Source organism: Corylus avellana, chromosome 2 (genome assembly GCF_965113065.1).
Source record: "Corylus avellana chromosome 2, dhCorAvel1.hap1.2, whole genome shotgun sequence".
Classification (NCBI taxonomy): domain Eukaryota; kingdom Viridiplantae; phylum Streptophyta; class Magnoliopsida; order Fagales; family Betulaceae; genus Corylus; species Corylus avellana.
The window spans coordinates 43224515-43244758 of record NC_142491.1 but is presented as its reverse complement, the minus strand read 5'-3'; the positions used below and the strand labels follow the sequence as shown (position 1 = coordinate 43244758).

The following is a 20244-nucleotide window of genomic DNA, read 5'->3' as shown; positions in this document are numbered from 1 at the left end:
ACTATTGTGCATTATATCCATATTGTGTCTCTAATGCTATGTTTGGAAATGTGTAAGGAATTACTTACCAAAAAAGAAAAAGAAAATGTTTTAAGGAGTTGAAATTGTGTAATATGTAATGTGGATGTCCGTAGATTTATCATGTGACCTGAGTATAGGGAAGGAAACCTAAAATCGTTAATAAACCACGATGGTGTTTGCACTTCCCCACCCCTTTGTGTTTGTTTTATGCTCGAGGTAAAATGTTCTTTTGTTGGAAATTATTTTCAGCGAAATTATCTTTTCCAGTTAAATGTTTTTTGTGGTTCGTATAGAAAATACAATGGCAAAGGCAGTGGTAGCGAATGAACTGCAAGAAAGAGTACTGCGTGGTAAGAGGTCAAGTGTTGTGGGTTGAAAATGAGAAGTTTAAACTCAAAAAATGATTTACAAAAATAAAAAATTAGTAATCAAACATAGTGGATGACGCTGAAGGATTGTTTTAAGATTTTTGGGTATTTCTTCTTTTTTTCTCTTTTTTCCTTTTTTTTTTTTTTAAGGTAAAGACGTAGATTTAACTTTTAAGCATCTTAAAAATGTTGTTAATCTTTTTTACGTTCTCAAGGATCTTAAAAGTACATATCAAAATTATGTAGTTTTAATGAGAGATTTTTTAAGTAATAATAAAGAGGGAAAAATGCTTTAGAGGTCGTGAGTTGAGGTATCACCTTTTATCAAATCGTTTAAATTTTATTAGTTACTAAGTTAGAACCATTATCAAATAGATATTGCCACCTACCTTTCATTAAATTTTCACTGTTGCCATGTCAAACCCAATCAGATGGTGACATGTGTCCCCTTTAATAACAAAATAATAAAGAAAAATATACAAACATAAAAAATTATAGAAGATTAAATATAAATATAAACAAATCATTATTGTTTTCCTATTCATAAGGCAGCCTATTTGGAGGATCAATTTATGTTGTCATGTCATGTACAACAATAGATGCATCATTATAAGATGATAAATAATCCCTATCGATTTCAAGCGAAGTAGAAAGAATGCTTGTCTGTCAATTTGGATCAGAGGAGTTTGTGTGGAACTCCTCAGTTCCCCCAAAGGTTCACAAGAGCATCTGCCCTTTAATAACAAAATAATAAAGAAAAATATACAAACATAAAAAATTATAGAAGATTAAATATAAATATAAACAAATCATTATTGTTTTCCTATTCATAAGGCAGCCTATTTGGAGGATCAATTTATGTTGTCATGTCATGTACAACAATAGATGCATCATTATAAGATGATAAATAATCCCTATCGATTTCAAGCGAAGTAGAAAGAATGCTTGTCTGTCAATTTGGATCAGAGGAGTTTGTGTGGAACTCCTCAGTTCCCCCAAAGGTTCACAAGAGCATCTGCCATACTCACCTGTTGTATATCATGAAAGAGAATACACAGCAAAATAAAAGGAAAACCCGAAAAATCCTTTGTTCCAAATCTCCTTTGTTCTCCTATGTTCCAACTCAAGTAAACAGAGGTGAAATTATAGACAAAGCAGTTAGAAAAACAAAAAGAACATTTTTGTTATAAAATTGACAAACTCAGAGAATTACATGACAAACCTAGAAAATTAGAGAAAATGGATAATAGAGAAAAATTCTAAAGCTTAGAAAACTCTCACCAAGGGCGTTGAGGACGTGAGGCTTAATGAAGGAGTGTCGTGCTCTTCTGCTGCATTGAAACTCTCCACCAACTCAGAAACCATATTTGAGAGAGATTTCTTGGGCTTGAAACATAGAGCTTGAACTCGGTGCGGGAGGGGAAGGAGATGTGGAGACGTGAGAGAGAGAGAGAGAGAGAGAGAGAGAGAGAGAAAATAAAGGTGCGGTAGGGGCAACAGGATTCTACAAATTCCTAGACTACTTTCTCTACAAGTTTTTTTGGGTGCTGTAGGGGAGGGAGAGGCGGAGACGTGAGGGAGAAAACAAATTTTAGGCGGAAGATTTTTGGAGTTAGCCGTGGTTTGTCGACATTAGAGTATTAAAAGAAACATGTGAGAAGCATATATTTGAAAACACATGTTAACTTTAGATATTAGATTGGAGGAATTTCCTCCGACCTAATTTGGAGGAAAACTTTGTCTCTAAAAAAAAGGTCAAAATTGAAATGAATTCAAATGCATGTAATGCAGTAGTCATTGTCTTAAAAAGGCAAGGTGTCAAGGCATTAAATTTTGGCGGAAGAAATCATATGCGCATTCCATGCCCTATTTCTTGGTTTTGCAAGAACTACTCTACTACTTAGAAGCATTGGAGTGCCAAGATAGGGACTAAGATTGTGGAAAGGTCATATTGGAAAATTAAGAACTTATTTGAGATTATGTTAAGAATTTTATAAAATATTTTAATACCTAAAAAGTCACGTCAAACAAAAAGGTTTGTGCAGTAAAAAAAATTTAAAGTAGTTCTTTAACTTTTTCTCTAAAAGATGTAAATACATACTTTTGGAAAAAACCTAAAAATGAAGTTTTTTTTTTTTTTTTTTTTAAAAAAAAAGGTCTAGGTAGGACCACTAACTTCTAGAAATGCGTTCAGGTTGTTGCTTTAATTCAACATTTCATATTTGTCCATTTCATTAATTTTTTTAGGATGCCTGAGAAAGAGTCGTGTTAGATAGATCGAGTGCTTTTAACCCCTTCAAAAACATCGATGCAATTAATGAAGCTGTACAAAATCAATGATGTTTTAGATAACAACATACTCAAATTTTACCAACAAACACCCGTTCAAATTCAACTTATCGAAAACACCGTGTAATGTATAAAGTTGTTTTTTGAAATTAGGGTTAAATATTTTATTCATTCTTAGAGTTTTATATCTTTATTTTTTTATTTTTAGGGTTTATTTTTTATCACAAGAGGTCCTTGTGATTTGCCTAAAGACCGAGATAGTCCTTCTATACATCCATCTGCTGTTAGTAGACTTAATGAAAATCTACGTCACTGACTTGAGAATCAATTACATTTCGAGACGTATCCTAATTGCCAAATATTTAAATATGACTGGATTTACACCCTTGCCATGTAATAAATTGTTTTTTATAATCAAAATACAATTTTTTTTTTTTGTATGTTCTTTCAAATGTAACGTGATTTTTAAAAATACTAACAGATCAAAATCTAATAATGATAATATGAAATTGAACGATAATTTTAAGGGTTAAATACCTTATTCACTTTGGGCTTTCACAACTTTATTTTTTGATTTCTAAGATTTATTTTTTATCGCAGAAGGTCCTCGTAGTTTGTCTAAATAAAAAAATTAAAAAAAAAAAAAAAAAAAAAAAACAAAGTCCTCATTTTAGCTTTACTTCAAAAACACTTGTTTGGCTACACAAAAATTACTCAAGATTTTTTTCATTTTTCTGACACACTTGGGACCGCTCCCTGGTTCTGAGAATGCCTCTCACCTTTTTTAAACAATAAATGTTATACTTAAATTTTTGTTTTTTTTGTTTTTCTTAAAATTGATTATTAAATAATGGAAAAGGATCCTCTCCATTTCAAAATCCCTCCATTTCTTCCATTTAGTGCATTTTGAAGGGTAGTGTTGTCCAAAAGTTTTAATAATGGTAGTGCATTAAATGCAATACCCTTCAAAATGCACTAAATGGAGGAAATGGAGGAATTTTGAAATGGAGAGGATCCTTTTCCTTAAATAATGTGTCATCATTTAATGGATTGATAACACATTTTTTTAAGTAATAAATCTAAAAAAATAGTAACACGTCTTTTCAAAACTAACATTTTGAAAAATGTAGTCTTTTAAAACATGTATATCAATTTTTTTTTTTGAAGGACATGTATATCAATTTGCTTTCATGTTTCACATGAAGCCTCTCAATTGTTTTTTTTTTTTAAAAAAAAATTATTTTTAAAGCTGAAAAGATCTCCTACTTTTGACTTTTGATGTAAAAAGTTGAAAAGCTTCTCTATTATTTAAGGGAGAGTGATTGAGAATTCTTTTAAACCCACATTATAGCATGCAACTTTGCTGGGAAGGGTAATAATACAGTTTATGTCGGCGTACATCACAGCATAAATTTTTTTTTTTTTATTAAAAAAATTAAAATAATAAAAAATATATATATACACCTAGCGTGCATCATTGTTGATGCACGCCAAGCGTAAACTATATCATTACCCTTGCTGGGAATAATTGAGCGGCCTCCAAATATTATTTATCTCTTTTTTTTTTAAAAAAAAAAATTAATATTAAGATATTTTATTTTTTATATTCATTATTTATTTTTTATATTATATAACTTACCTTTTAATACTATTAAAAAAAAATCACTACAAAATAAATTTTTTTTATTTTTCTATATTAATTATTACAAAACTCTTTCTTTTTTTCCTCAACCAAACGTAAACAATATTTGTGGATGTCATGCAACGCGGAAGAGATGATGTATTCTTTTGTACATAAGACTATTGCATTAAAGACCCTTCAGAAATAAAGCCCCCTAGAAATGAAATTGAACGTCCCTAAGAAATTAAAGTCCTAAATAGTAATTTAGATGGCAAAAGAAAAAAAAAAAAAATTATTCCCTTATAAAGAGAGACATAAACCAAGAAAGTGGAATAGTGGCCCAACTGTGTGTATATATATATATATATATCAATGCCGTTTGAAAGTTGCTGCCTTACCCTATCATGCGCATCCGTTTACGCAATCATTTTTTTAAATTTAATGGATCAATCATTGAATTTATTGACTTATATAAGTTTTACACAAATTTTATGGTGAATTCATTTATTTATTATATAAAAATAATTGAAAAATAATTAAAATAATAAATTTTATCATTTCTCATTTATAAAGTAATTAGTTGCTGAAGATAAATGTTTGCAAGTATTTAAGAGTAGATAAACATATACATTTGAATTCCCATTTTATATACAACTACCCCAATCTTGTGTAGCATGAGATTGGTTAGACTTTGAACTTGGCTGATCTTGTTGTTGAGATGAGGTGGTTTGGGACAATTTAGGCCAATTCTTTACAAAAATTACTCTCTTGTTATAATCTAATTTAGTTGGATTTTAGTACATCAATAAATGTTATATACCACAATATTAGAGTGAAATTGGGAAACCAATCCTTAATTTTTTATTTATTTTTAATCAATGACTAATTTAAGGATTAGTTAGAATTGCTATAGAATAATTGTTATTTATTTTATGTGTATATAAATTTTAGAGCTTTTTTGTTTGATTAATTATTGTGTTGTGTCACAGTTCCAATCTAAACCCCACATAAATTTTACCCATAACACAAAATCTTGTAAGGATTTTGGTAGCTATGATTGTTTTAACAGTGACAGAAGGATAAACTCCGAACCCATAAAGTCCGGTAAGAATTTACCAAAATTTTGGGCGAAGATTTACGATGTAGGAGATAGATATGCCCCGCTCATAATTTTGTGAGATGAAAGACACAAAGAAAAGGCAAATAAATGTAGACCATGGCAAGCGATGGAGAAAAAAAATCACTTGAATTTTGTCCATGGAAGAAAATGACAAGATACAGCTAATTTGGATGGTCATGACTCATGAACCAATGCAATGGTGCCGTACCACGTCTAAAGAAAGATTAGTTGTTGGAGATGATTTGATTGGGAAGACAATCACAATCACAATCACATACACGATTTTTACAGGTGATTGTGAGATACTAGGCACAAAACTAGGGATCAAGATCCTGGCAATGTTATAAAAATTGTTTAGCTCCTAATTTTGTTAATCTTGGTTGTCCATTACAACAAACGGCATAGAATATGTCATGTGTAAAGTAATATGAAATTCAAAATTTAAATGCCCATTGTTTTATTTGAATCTTTCAAAGCAATTTCAATTTGTCCCTTCTCTCCCTCCTTCCCTCTCTCTCCAGAAAATCGTTGTGGATTGAAGCACAGTGGCTTGGCCACTGTCGGTGTGCGGAGGAAAGGGATTGGAGTTGGAGACCTTAGCCCAACTCTGGCCGTTGTACGTATTTCTCGGTGTCCAAACAAGAATTAGCTAAGTAAGTGTTTAATTTTTTCAGGCTTGGGTATTTCTTCTCTTCCCTGCTCTTGCTCATTTTCTGTTTTTCTTTAGCTTATCTTGTTAAATTTTCCAGGTTTTTGGGTGTTCCTTTAACCGAATGGGTGAAGTTTGAAATTTTGGGCATTTTTCCTATTTAACTGAATGGGGGAAGGGAAGAGTCTTGCTAATGTTTGGACTGGTTTTCTTGGGTTGTTTCTGGAACTGGAATGGGAATTTTTCAGAAACACTTAAATATCTGCATTTGAGTATTTGAATTTCTGAAACTGTATCTTATCTGCAATCCTTTAGGGAACAAAATAGTTATACCAAGCTCCAAGCCTATAATCCTTAAGGTTACAAAGGACTTATTGTTTTCTTGTGTTTTAGGACCACATAACCGCAAATCTTCATATTTGCTTAAGTTATACAAGGAAAAGGTCTCCACAATCGCCAGTGAGTATTGAAGCCTCCATCAATATCAAATTTTTTTTCTTGATCTCTTGTTGATCGTCTGACATGATTCCAGGATTCTGAAGTATAGCTTTGTTGTTGCCCATTCAAGTGTCATCGAGGTAGTATAAATTCCTGCAACAAATAGGTACTATTACAGACTTTCAAAAGGCAAGACCTAAGTAACTGGAGCATAGAACAGAGCGAGAAAAATTGGGGGGTTTTACAGGACAAAAATTGTACCATATATGCGAGAAAAATCCTACTATTAGAATAACTTTAAAAAAGAATATGATAATATCTTAGAATTTCTCAAGAGTCAGTCTGATAAGCTTGAATTCAAAATTTTGCCCGATATTGCAGATATGGTGAACAGTAAACATTACAGATAAGATGCGGTTTCAGAAATTCAAATACTCAAATACAGATATTCAAGTGTTTCTGAAAAATCCCTATTCCAGAAACAACTCAAGAAAACCAGTCCAAAAATTAGCAAGACTCTTCCCTTCCCCCATTCGGTTAAAGAGAAAAAATGCCCAAAATTTCAAACTTCACCCATTCGATTAAAGGAACACCTAAAAACCTTGAAAATTTAACAAGATAAGCTAAAGAAAAACAGAAAATGAGCTCAGAAAGTGAGATTTACAACCAAAAATGAGTGAGGTCGAGGGAGAGAAGAAATACCCAAGGCTGAAAAAATTAAACACTTACCCAGCTGATTCTTGTTTGGACATCGAGAAACACGTACAACGGCCAGAGTTGGGCCAAGGTCTCCCACCCCAATCGCTTTCTTCCGCACACCGACAATGGCCAAGCCACTGTACTTCAATCCACAAACGGTTTTCTGGAGAGGGAGGGAAGGAGGGAGAGAAGGGACAAATTGCTTTGAAAGACTCAAACAAAACAATGAGCATTTAAATTTTGAATTTCATATTGCTTTACACATGGCATATTCTAAAAGCATGTTAGGGATTGAATCGGAGAAATAGAACTTTTAAGTCAAAAAGAGCTTTTAAACAAAAATTTCGTTTTTAAGTTTTTGCCAAAAGTACTTTTTGAACATTTTTAAGCTTTTGGAACCCTTAAAAGTGTTTTTAATTTTTTTATCAAACGAATATGTTTTTCTTCAAACGAACTTTTTAACTGTTAAAAGCACTTTTAAATCTCTCAAACGCAATCCTAAATAGACTCTAAGCCGTTTGTTGTAATGAACGCCCAGATTAACAAAATTGGGCGCTGGCAATTTTTATAACATTCCCGGGGATCCTGATCCACCCAAAACTAGACCTCCACCGCGTGCTCACCCATGGCCAACTAGCACTTATTGCTAATCTCTATGGGTTAAAACAATCACTCTCAGAAAAACCATTTTCTTTATTTTCTTGTCGATCCAGCACGGTAAAAAAAAATTCAATTTCTACTCTCAACGATCCAGCACGGCAATACGCTAAACAAAAGAAAAAAAATAAAAAATAAATTAAATAAATTTACCCTAATTTCCTAACCCAATAGTCGGACAGTCACCAAGGAAAAGAGAAAAACCTCCAACAGCGTCCAATGATTGACTCTGTGAGTAATCTCAGCTTCTCTCTTTCGTTCTCTACTATTGCTTTTTTTTTTTTCCCCCTCTTTTTCTCACTTTTCTATAACCATTTCCTTCCCCTCTTTCTCAAAACTGTCTCTCAGTCTCTAATACCCAGTTTTCTTTCCTTTCTTTTTTCCTGAGTTGACCGGTAGATTTTAGAAGAAAGGGAAGAGATGAACAGAGGATTCGAGAGGTGAAGCGTTAAGCGTGAGTTGAAAACCAAGCACGCAGTTCATGGCCACGTGTGAGACAAAGAATGGCTTGGAAAAGTAGTGAAATGCATCTGGCATCCATTATAAGAGAAGCTGCCTAATTTTGTAAATAGAAAGTTAGAAAATGGTGAGTTTGGTTAGTTTGTTAGTTGATTATAATTGGGCTAAGCGGAATGGGCTGTTAGAAAATTGGTTAACCCATTTTCTTTCTAAAATCTACAGAAAATTCACCCACTAAAAATTTTCAACAATCAAAATCACTCCTCCGCCTTCCATTGCCAAAAAATCAAAACCCCAACACTATTGATCAATTACACAGAACCACCGAGCTCCAAAAATTAAACCCACCCAACGAAATTTCTCTAATCCACTCAGTGTTTAGTTTATGCTGTTAGAAAAAAAATCAAATACAAAGTACATGTAATTTCAAAAATAATAATAATAATAAAAAAAATTAACCATATCTTATGCAACTATTTTACTAGTAACGGTAAAGTGAATGTCTACATGCAAAAGCTAATTATTATTTTTCTTTATTTCATTAAAAAAAAAAACTTATTAATACCGCCCCTACAAGAATTGAATCCTAACTCCGCCACTGCTCATAATGCTCATTTTTTTATTAAAAAAAAAAAGGATAATGCTTATTTAAAAAAAAAAAAATTCAAACAAAGATATTAAAGAGAATTGAATTGTCATAGATAATTATTTATTCTCAGATAATTTCGAATTTCAAAATAAAATTGTTATTTTGAATTTCGAAGATTAAACTGCTATAAACTGATAATCCAACCAGCACTTAAATCTGAACGATAGATTAAATAACTATCTAAATTATTTAATCTTAATCGTTAGATCAACAATCCAGTAGATCCAACCACTGGATCTACTTAAAAAGCATCCTACAATTTAAATCAAACCATTAGATTGAACGATCTTAACCATCCAAAAATGAATGGTCATAATCAGATCGTCATCAAGTGCCAAATGCGCCACTAGCGCCTTATAGTTAAATGTTTTTTGTGGTTCATACGGAAAATACAATGGCAAAGGCAGTGGTAGTAAATGAACTACAAGAAAGAGTGCGGCGTGGTAGGAGGTCAGGTCTTGTGGGTTGAGAATGAGAAGCTTAAACTCAAAAAATGGTTTATGAAAATAAAAAATTAATAATCAAACATAGCAGATGACGCTGAAGGATTGTTTTAGGCTTTCCGGGTATTTCTTCTTTCTTTCTTTTTCTCCTTTTTTATTTTTTAGGTAAAGACGTAGATTTAACTTTTAAGCATCTTATAAATGTTGTTGATCTTTTTTAAGTTTTAAAGGATCTTAAAAGTACATATCAAAATTATGTAGTTTTAATGATCGAGAGATTTTTTAAGTAATAATAAAGAAGGAAAAATGCTTTAGAGGTCTTGGGTTGAGGTATCACCTTTTATCAAATCCTTCTCTAATGTTTAAATTTTATTTGTTACTCACTAAGTTAGAACCATTATCAAATAGATATTTCCACCTACCTTTCATTAAATTTTCACTGTTGCCATGTCAAACCCAATCAGATGGTGACATGTGTCTCCTTTAATAACAAAATAATAAAGAAAAATATACAAACACAAAAAATTATAGATGATTAAATATAGATATAAACAAATCATTATTGTTTTCTAATTCATAAGGCAGCCTATTTGGAGGATCAATTTATGTTGTCATGTCATGTACAACAATAGATGCATCATTATACGATCATAAATAATCCCTCTCTATTTCAAGCGAAATAGAAAGAATGCTTGTCCGTCAATTTGGAACAGAGGAGTTTGTGTGGAACTCCTCAGTTCCCCCAAAGGTTTACAAGAGCCACTGCCATACTCTCCTGTTATATATCACGAAAGAGAATACACAGCAAAATAAAAGAACATTTTTGTTATAAAATTAACAAACCCAGAAAATTACATTACAAACTCAGAAAATTAGAGAAAACGGATAATAGAGAAAAATTATAAAGCTTAGAAAACTCTCACCAAGGGCGTTGAGGACGTGATGCTTAGTGAAGGAGTGTCGTGCTCTTCTGCTGCTTTGAAACTCTCCACCAACTCAAAAACCATATTTGAGAGAGATTTCTTGGGTTGGAAACACAAGCTTGAACTCGATGCGGGAGGGGAAGGAGATGTGGAGACGTGAGAGAGAGAGAGAGAGAGAGAGAAAATAAAGGTGCGGTAGGGGCAATAGGATTTTGCAAATTCCCAAGTTACTTTCTCTGCAAGTTTTTTTGGGTGCCGTAGAGGAGGGAGAGGAGGAGACATGAGGGAGAAAACAAATTTTAGACGGAAGATTTTTGGAGTTAACAGTGATTTGTGGACATTAGGGTATTAAAAAAAAAACATGTGAGAAGCATATATTTGAAGACATATGTTAACTTTAGAGATTAAATTGGAGGAATTTCCTCCAACCTAATTTGGATGAAAACTTTGTCCCTAAAAAGAATGTCAAAACATGCATTCAAATGCATGTAGTGCAGTAGTCATTGTCTTAAGAAGGTGAGGCGTCATGGCATTAAATTTTGGCGGAAGAAATCATATGCCCATTCCATGCCCTACTCTACTTTAGAAGCATTGGAGTGCCATGATAGGGGGCTAAGCTTTTGTGCTGAAATCTTTTTAAAGTTGAAAAGATTTCCTACTTTTGTGCTGAAAAGTTGAAAAGCTTCTCTATTATTCAAGGGAGACAGGGAGAATTGTAGAAAGATCGAAGCATGCAACTTTAGTGCACTGCGGGACAAAAGACCCACAGCCACAGGGAACATCCTAACCTTTTGAGTGTTAGTAGTGTCAAATTAACTAAAAAAAATTGGAAAGAATTGTTTTCTCAAATAAGCTTAGCATTTTGACTTGAGATTTCTCCAAAATAAAGAAATATATTTTGAAATTTGAAGGCCTGCTGCTGCTGGGACTGGGTGCCTGGGAGGCTCTGATGTGAGCTTCTGTTGGTATTGATGCTGCTGGCTGGCTCCGGGTGTTTTTGTTGTACCTCTTTGTCTTTGTATTGCCGTTGGGCCCTTGTTTTTCTTCTCTGTTTGTGTCAGCTTTTGGTTGTTTAGGTATGATGTTGTTTCTTGCATTGTAAGTGTCTTCCAGTGGGTTTTTGCTGGGAATAATTGAGGGCGTTTGGTAAGGACTCTCGCCTCCAAATATTATTCATCTCTTTTTTATATCAAACAATTTAATTTTTATATCACATAATTTACTTTTTAATAGTATTTAAGTAAAAAATTATTACAAAATAAAATATTTTTACTTTTCTATATTAATTATTACACTTTTTTTTTCATTTTTTTTTTCACCAAACATAAATAATATTTGTGGATGTGATGCTACACCGAAGAGATCGATGATGTATTCTTTTGTACATGAAACTATTGCATTAAAGATCCTTCCGAAATAAAGCCCCCTAAAAATCAAATTAAACGGCCCTAAGAAATTAAAGTCATAAAAAGTAATTTAGATGGCCACAAAAAAAAAAAAAAAAAATTATTCCCTTATATATAGAGTCCCAACTGTAATTAAAGAAAACAATAGTGGCCCAACTGTAATTAAAGAAAAGATATAAAATTAGATAAAAGTCTATTATATATAAGGCATTAAACGATGATCAATGCCGTCTGAAAGTAATGTTGAATAAAAAACTATAGAATATTGAAATATATTTGATTGTAATTTATGCTGCCTTGCCCTGTCATGCTTATCGGTTTACACAATTATTTTTTAATTATTTATTTTTTAAAATTTAATTGATCAATTATTAAATTTATTAATTTATATGGGTCTCACACAAATTCTATGATAGATTCATTCATTCACTAGATAAAAATAATTAAAATAATAAATTTTATCATTTTTCATTTATAAAGTAATTAGTTGCAGAAGATAAATGTTTGCAAGTATTTAAGAGTAGATAAACATATACATTTGAATTCCTATTTTATATACAACTACCCCAATCTTGTGTAGCATGAGATTGGTTAGACTTTGAACTTGGCTGATCTTGTTGTTGAGATGAGGTGGGTGTGGGACAATTTATGCCAATAACAACAAGTAGTTATTTAGTTTATAGAAATCAAAGTAAAAATAAATTCTTCGGATTTTATTTTTACTTTGATAACATTTGGTAATATAAGATTTAATTAGAAAAAGAATTATGCGAATAATCCTTTTTTACCGATATTCCTGATAAGTAATCAGGAAACCTCTATAACAAAAAAAAGAGAGAATTCTTTCTTCCGCGAAATGAAAATTAGGCAAGGCGAATAAAACAATAATTTTACGTTCCCTAATCTAATTTAGTTGGATTTTAGTACATCAGTAAATGTTATATACCACAATACTAGAGTGAAATTGGGTAACTAACCCTCAGTTTCTTTTTCTTTTTTTAATCAAAAACTAATTTAAGGGTTAGTTTGAATTGCCATAGAATAATTGTGAGATAAAAATGTAATTTATAACATTATATGTTAATCTTGTTTGTAAATATTCTAATATTAAATTTGTTTAGTAGAAAAATTGGCTCTCGCCTTTGTTTTTCTTTTTTAAAGAGGAAAGTAGAAAAATCTTGAATAATTTGTTGTCAATAATAATAATTTTGTATTTCAAAAAATGAGAAAAATAAATTTGAAGTAATTTTTGTGATAAATAGTTTACACCTATAATAATAGTTTATTAAATAATATTACTCTTATTTCACTAAGGTTAATACGACAATATTTATCCACCCAATAAAATAAAAAAGATAAAAATTAAGTATTTATAATTAATTAGTCCGCAAACAGATAGGCCTATGTTGTCCCTCACCTCATCAGCCATGGTCCGCCCTCCAAGGGAAAAAAATCCTAACTCCTTCTCTGAATACGCAAGCCAATCGTGAATGAGAGAGACAAAAACCCACATTCTAGTCACGTATTCTGTGTGGGGGGCAAAAAAGCATTCTTCCTCTATTATTTGCATGCTTTTTGTTCATACATTTAACAATATACCGACAATCAATGCTATATAAATAAGAGACGTGGATATATATATATACCCAAAAATATGCAACCTACCCCTTTTCTTCTCAACCCCGGGCTATACACGTAGCCTATATACCTACCTCCTTAATTACCTTTCCCTCCTCTTTTTACCTATAAATTATTTATTTAATTGACAGAAATTTATTCTAAATTAATTTGAAAAAAATATTCTTTAATTTATTTATTTATTTATTTTTTTATATGTCCATACAAAAGAGAAAAAAAAAATTTGAACAAGTGATATTCGCTTTATGAAGCATGATCTTTAATCGATTAAACTATTTTTTGGGGACTAAACCTATTTAAAATAGTGTCAAATATTTATAAATATTGAAAACGTATATTAAATTATTAAGATCATTAATAACAGTTTATTAATTTAGATTAATATTTTAAATATTTATAAATACTTAACAATATTTTAAATGAATTAGAGGATATTTCCTTAACATTGGTTTGAAAGAATTTTTTATATATCCTTATTTAATTATGATCCCTCTAGAGCTCGACCACATAAATTTATTCTTTAATATTTACTAAAATGGGTTAATTAATTGCCTCCCAAATTAGTACAGCTTGGTCAGCCTCTCATGGCCTAACACTATTTATTGGCACATTTGCTACAATCTACCGTTAGAAGAAGGGTTTGAAAGAGTCACAGAGAGAGAGAGGAATTGGCAAACAAAAATGGGGGTGGAAAGAGTGCAAGATATTGCTTCCTTGTCAAAGGACGAGATCCCGGCTGAGTTCATAAGGTCGGTGAACGAGCAACCGGGGACCACAACCGTCCATGGCGAGGTCCTTGAGGTGCCGACCATTGATATGGCGGACCCAGATGAGGAAAAGGTCCTCCGTGCGATAGTGGACGCTAGCCGCGACTGGGGGATGTTCCAAATCGTGAACCATGGAGTTCCCGTTGAGGCCATAGCCAAGTTGCAGGCTGTTGGGAAGGAGTTCTTCGAGCTCCCGCCGGAGGAAAAAGAGGTTTACGCTAAGCCTCCAGGTCAGTCGGTGGAGGGCTATGGAACAAAGCTTCAGAAAGAAGTGGAAGGGAAGAAATCCTGGGTGGATCATTTGTTCCATAACATATGGCCTCCTTCTGCCATCAACTACCGCTTCTGGCCTAAGAACCCTCCTTCTTACAGGTTTTGGAATATCCCTTCTTTTTTTTTTTAAGAATAGTTTTATATATTATTGGCGTCACTTTTTCCGCATTGATTCCTTACCGTTTCGGCGAAAGGCATGGAGAACTCATAGGAACAGGATTCTCTCCAGTCCATTATGGATCGGAGAATATTCAGTTTATGACTAAAATTTCATCTCAAAAATTTTATGACCACAAATGAGGCACAGATTTCACTAATAAAAATAATAATAAAATATTATTTTAAATTTAAAATAATTAATAAAAATTTAAGAAAAAGAAAAAAAGAAAAAAGAAGGGGTGGCCGGCTACCACGGATTTCATCTCAAAAATTTTATAGCCACAAATGAGGTACAGATCTCACTAATAAAAATAATAACAAAATATTATTTTGAATTAAAAAAAAAATTAAAAAAAAAATTAATTAAAAAAAGAAGAAAAAAGAAGGGGGTGGCCTTATTATTTTTTTAGTGGGATATGTGTTTTATTTTTAGCCATAGAATTTATGAGAAGAAATTCTCACCATGAATTGGATATTCTCCAGTCCATTATAAACTGAAGAGGATTCTATTCCAGAACTCATGAGGCTCATGGAATTAATGTTACGTCCCATACATGCACTACTTTGCCGATTTGTTTAACCTATTGTGGGCGTTGGTACTTGGTAGACGTGACGATGACCGTGAAATTTGGGAATTAGGATTCTCGGGTATCATTTTATTTGAACCGATAATATCCCGTTAGTTATATTAGAGATGTATTTTTGTCCCATAAAAAAGTAAAATGACAAAAATACTCATCTAATAAAGCTAACTGGTTTGAATTGAAAGGATCCTGTTCCGAAATTTGGGGCCATGAATTTAGCTCGATAAGTTATTAATAAGATTTATTTAGAGCTTGTTTGAAATTGCGTTAGAGAATTTTTTTAAAAAATTTAATACCTAAAAAGTCGTATTAAAGGAAAGCTTACATATTTGGTAAAAAAATTTTAATGTATTTTTTTAATTTTTTTACTCTAAAAAAGGAAAGCTTACATATTTGGTAAAAAAATTTTAATGTATTTTTTTAATTTTTTTACTCTAAAAATAATAAAAATACACTTTTAACAATATATATATATATATATATATATATATATATATATATATTATTTTTTTGACTTGAAAGCACTTAATTTTTTTTTTTTCAAATATAATTTTAAACATGTTCTTAATATTAATTTTCATTAATTTATTAGCGTCTATAAAAACTGATATATCTCTCTCTCATATAAATGAGATGGTGTAAAAATAAAAATTATTTTATGATTAATAAAAGCTTGTTATGATAGTTTATATATATATATAAAAAAAAAAAAAAAAAAAAAAAAAAAAAAAAAAAAATAGCCCCATCGATCTCTTTTAGTACGTATCGAAACGCGAAACAAAGCATCATTTTTCTCTTCGATCTTTCTTGATCTTCTTCTCCTGCATTAAGATTTTGGGTGATGGCTGCAGGGAGGCAAACGAGGAATATACGAATCACATGCATGGGTTAGTGGAGAAGCTGTTCAAGAGCCTGTCATTGGGCTTAGGGTTTGTAGGGCATGAACTGAAGGAGGCTGCGGGTGGTGATGATTTGGTGTACCTTCTCAAGATCAACTATTACCCGCCCTGCCCTCGCCCTGACCTGGCTCTTGGGGTGCCGGCTCATACCGACATGAGCTCCTTCACCATTCTTGTCCCCAACCACGTCCAAGGTCTCCAGGCTTTCAGAGATGCCCATTGGTACGATGTCAAATACATACCCAATGCCTTAGTTATCCACGTTGGGGACCAACTTGAGGTAATCATTCAATTTCCAATCCAGCTTCAACCAATAAAAAACAAAAAGACTTTAATCTTGTATTCGTATTTCTGTTGAGTTTGTGTCAAGTTCACAGGTAGTGTTAAAAATTATCACTACTAGTGTCAGAATGTCACGACACATAAGACTATATCTCTTTTAATTAAATGAGTCATATATTTTAATTTTGTATGTCATGAGATCGTTGAAAATGTAAAAAATTGTTAGCCCAAGCAAATTGATACAAATTTTGAGTAGATCTCATCTTTAAAAATTGGCTTACAAGAAATGGACATCAAAGAACTTATATAGTCTTAGTCAACGTTCATGGCAACCTATTTTGTTGTTCAAGTCTCCTCCTATATATGTAACTCGAACTAGTGATATTATAGTACCTAATTCTTATATCAAATAATATAAATCTTGAATAAAATTTACCATTGAAAATCGACTTATAAAGAGATAATGCTTAAAAACTTATATACCAAGTGATCAAAAATTGAAACACAAATCCAAAGCGAAAAGCTTAATAATTAGTGAAAGATTTGGTTGTGCAGATACTTAGCAATGGAAAGTACAAGAGCGTGCTGCACAGGACTACAGTGAACAAAGAGCACACAAGAATGTCGTGGCCGGTATTCTTGGAGCCTTCGCCAGACTTTGTGGTTGGGCCTCACCCGAAGCTCATCGACCATGAAAATCCTCCAAAATACAAGACGAAGAAATACGGTGACTATGTTTACTGTAAGCTTAACAAGATTCCCCAGTAATCTACCTGGGGCCCACATAATGTAACTCTAAAATAAGGGTGTAGTGTTTGGAAATATATATTTTTTTATTATTAATTTTGTTTTGTTTGAAAGTAAAGTCTCATTGTTAATGAGAGCTCTATCCATCGGGCATATCCGATAAATATGTATTGCACTTTTTAATATAAAAATAGTCATTTTAGAGGAATATATATCTTCTTGTTAATAATGACGACGTGGTAATTTTAATTAGAATGTTTAGAATTGTATTGAAAAATAGAGTTTTTTAAGTTATATATATATATAAAAGTTTCATTTTAATTTTTTTTTTTTTTGAGTTTTTAAACATTTAAATATACACCTAAATAAGCTCTTAATCTTTTAATAACTTTTATTTAAAAAAGAAAAAGAGAAATGCTATTGGCATTTTTAACTAACTCTTGAATTATATTTTAGGATTAGTTTTAAACCAGATTTAAACTCCAATAACATGTTATCCCTAAATTACGAGAATTCCTTAAAAAAAAAAAAAAAAAAAATGAAGATAAAACATAACTACCAATCTTTTTAGGAATTTTTATTTATGGAAAACATTAAAGTGAACAAAAAAAAATTAATAAATCCTTTTTTTTTGGGAGGGGGGTGGTCCAGGATAATTAATTGTTATTGTTTTTAGTAAGCGCGTCCTTTTAATCGTCTTTCGAGAATCAAAAGAAAGAGGAGACAATTTGCAGCACAAAACCTGCTTTTTCACATGACTTGTGAAAGCAAGCAATACCAGTTTCAGATTGCGAACATCCTACTTTCCCATTCCACCGGCCCACCGGTCTTTGATCGGAAATTTGGATAGACATATGACGCATCAGGATTTGTACAATTCTAAATAAGGGGAAAACTTTTTTCACTAACTTTTATAAAATTTTTTAATTCGAACTACAATGTTTAAAAATTTATAATGTATATTTAATTTTTAATTTAAACACTCTGTTACTAATTTTTGTTTAATTAGATAAAAATTATTTCACGTGAAATTTTAATGCATTCTATTTCAATTTTACCCTCATTAAAACCTATGAAATTACATAATTATTTTTATTAAAATTTACAAAAATGAGGGCAATTACATAATTTTATAGGTTTTAATGAGGGTAAAATTAAAATAGAGAGTATCAAAATCCCACATGAAACTCACGTGGGATGATTTCCATACAATAAGACGAAAATTAGTAATAGAAGATTTAAATTGAAAAAATTTTAAACATTAAGAAGTATATTGTCAATTTTTAAATATTGAAATTTTAATTGAAAAATTCATAAGACTTTAAGGGGTAAAGTAAATTTAACCCTTTAAATAAATTGTAAATTATCAAATTATAAAATTTAGACCCTCTTTAGGTATTAAAACGACACCTAATAAAATGGTGACACGTTATTGTTAAGGATTGAATATATTTTTATCTAGTTTTTGCTTTTTATATTGTAAAAAAACTTTGAGCTATAAATGAATTTCAAAAGTACACAAAAAAAAAGAAAAAAAAAAAAGTTTTTGGGAGATAAATTATTTCTAGTTACCTTAATAACATACTATTTTTTTTTTTAATATGTGACATTTTTTTAACGTTTTAATACCTAAAAATAAATAAGTTCCGCAATTTAAAAATTGTAATAGATCTAATCCCCATTTGACGATGGAAATACTTATAATTATGGTGTGACTAGAACTCCAACCAGCCCATATGACAAAGGTTTGTCTTGTTTACATCGAACACGATTGGAAATTGGAATAGGGAGGGTGATGGGATTGAATTGAATGCACTTAAAGCCTGCATCGAGGAGGAAATTTTTATTGCTTCTTGTCGTCTTTTGACGGCTCCAACTCGATTGTCTGCAATATTTTTTGTGCAAAAAATAAAAATTACTTGATGGTGATCGTTGCCTTTATGGTAGAGACTTTCTAGTTTCTACCAAGTTCTTTTGTCATTTGCTGCCTTTGAAAAGTCCAGTTTATTTATAATTTCTTTGGAATCATTAATAAAATTATTGTCTACTTATTGGTTTTGTATCTGTTTTTGTTCTACATGACTACATGTGCTGCTTGAGTTTTGTTGTTAAAGTGTCTACTTCGATGTTGTTGTTTGATTTTTTTGTAACCAGCTTTCTTTATTTGAATAAAATTAAAAAAAATAAAAAAATAAAAAATAAATTTCTTCCTCCCTTGATGATACGCAAGCGACATGCACATGTTCCTCCAATTGCTTGCCTACCTCGATCGATTAGGCAAACGAGAGGGATTATTAGTTTTTTTGAATTATTACGAATTTAGGTAATTAATGTAAGAGCCTAAGCGGTCTCCTATATAATCTATTTATTGCCTAACCATTCAAAATTTTCTTGAATAAATAGGTCTTATGTAAATTCTCAATTATTTAAAAGAAATAATTTACGTCAATATTTGTTTATTTATTTTTTTTTCTCTCATCCTCTTATCTTACAAATTAAATATATCAATTATTAAATTTGTAAACTTACGTGAATTCTCACATAAAATTTAATGATGAATTCATTCATTCACTATTGAGATAGTTAAAAATATAATAAATTATATCATTTATCTTATTTTAATAGAGTAATGATTCACTGCACGCGGCGTGCGTAGCACGCCCGTGCAGGAATCACTTTTTAAAAAAAAAAAAAAAAAAAAAAAAAATTTTTTTGCACGCGGCGTGCATGTTTTACCCATTTTAATATCATATTGGCACAATTTTGGAGAGAAAACCAACAAAATGATCTATTGTACCTTTTGGATAAACTTAGGTTGTTAAAAATGAATTAAAAAATAATAAATATAGGCAACATCTGTTTTCGCCTGTTTGATTTAGTAATTTATCTAAGGGTTAAATACTAAATTAGTCCCTGGGGTTTCACAACTTTATTTTTTTTCTTCTGGGGTTTCATTTTTATCACAGGAGGTCCCTGTGGTTTTGATAAGTGACCAAATTAGTCCATCCGTTAGTTGACCGTTAGTTGACTGTACGGACTGACACGTGGCACATATATTAAATTTTTTTTTTTAATTAAAAAAAAAATTAAAAAATTAAAAAAAAAAAAAAAAAAAACGGAAGAAACTGGGGGTGGCCTGGCCACCCCCATGGC

At 31.3% G+C, this 20244-nt stretch overlaps 1 protein-coding gene across 1 annotated transcript; it reads left to right on the top strand.

The window, feature by feature from the left end:
* Positions 1–14061: 14061 nt before the first annotated feature.
* LOC132166886 (flavonol synthase/flavanone 3-hydroxylase-like) lies at positions 14062–17140 on the top strand. Its single transcript, XM_059577737.2, has 3 exons — positions 14062–14519; positions 16015–16342; positions 16900–17140. Exons 1-3 carry the CDS (start codon positions 14062–14064, stop codon positions 17110–17112), a joined length of 999 nt encoding a protein of 332 aa, XP_059433720.2. The 3' UTR covers positions 17113–17140.
* The last annotated feature ends 3104 nt before the right edge of the window (positions 17141–20244 follow it).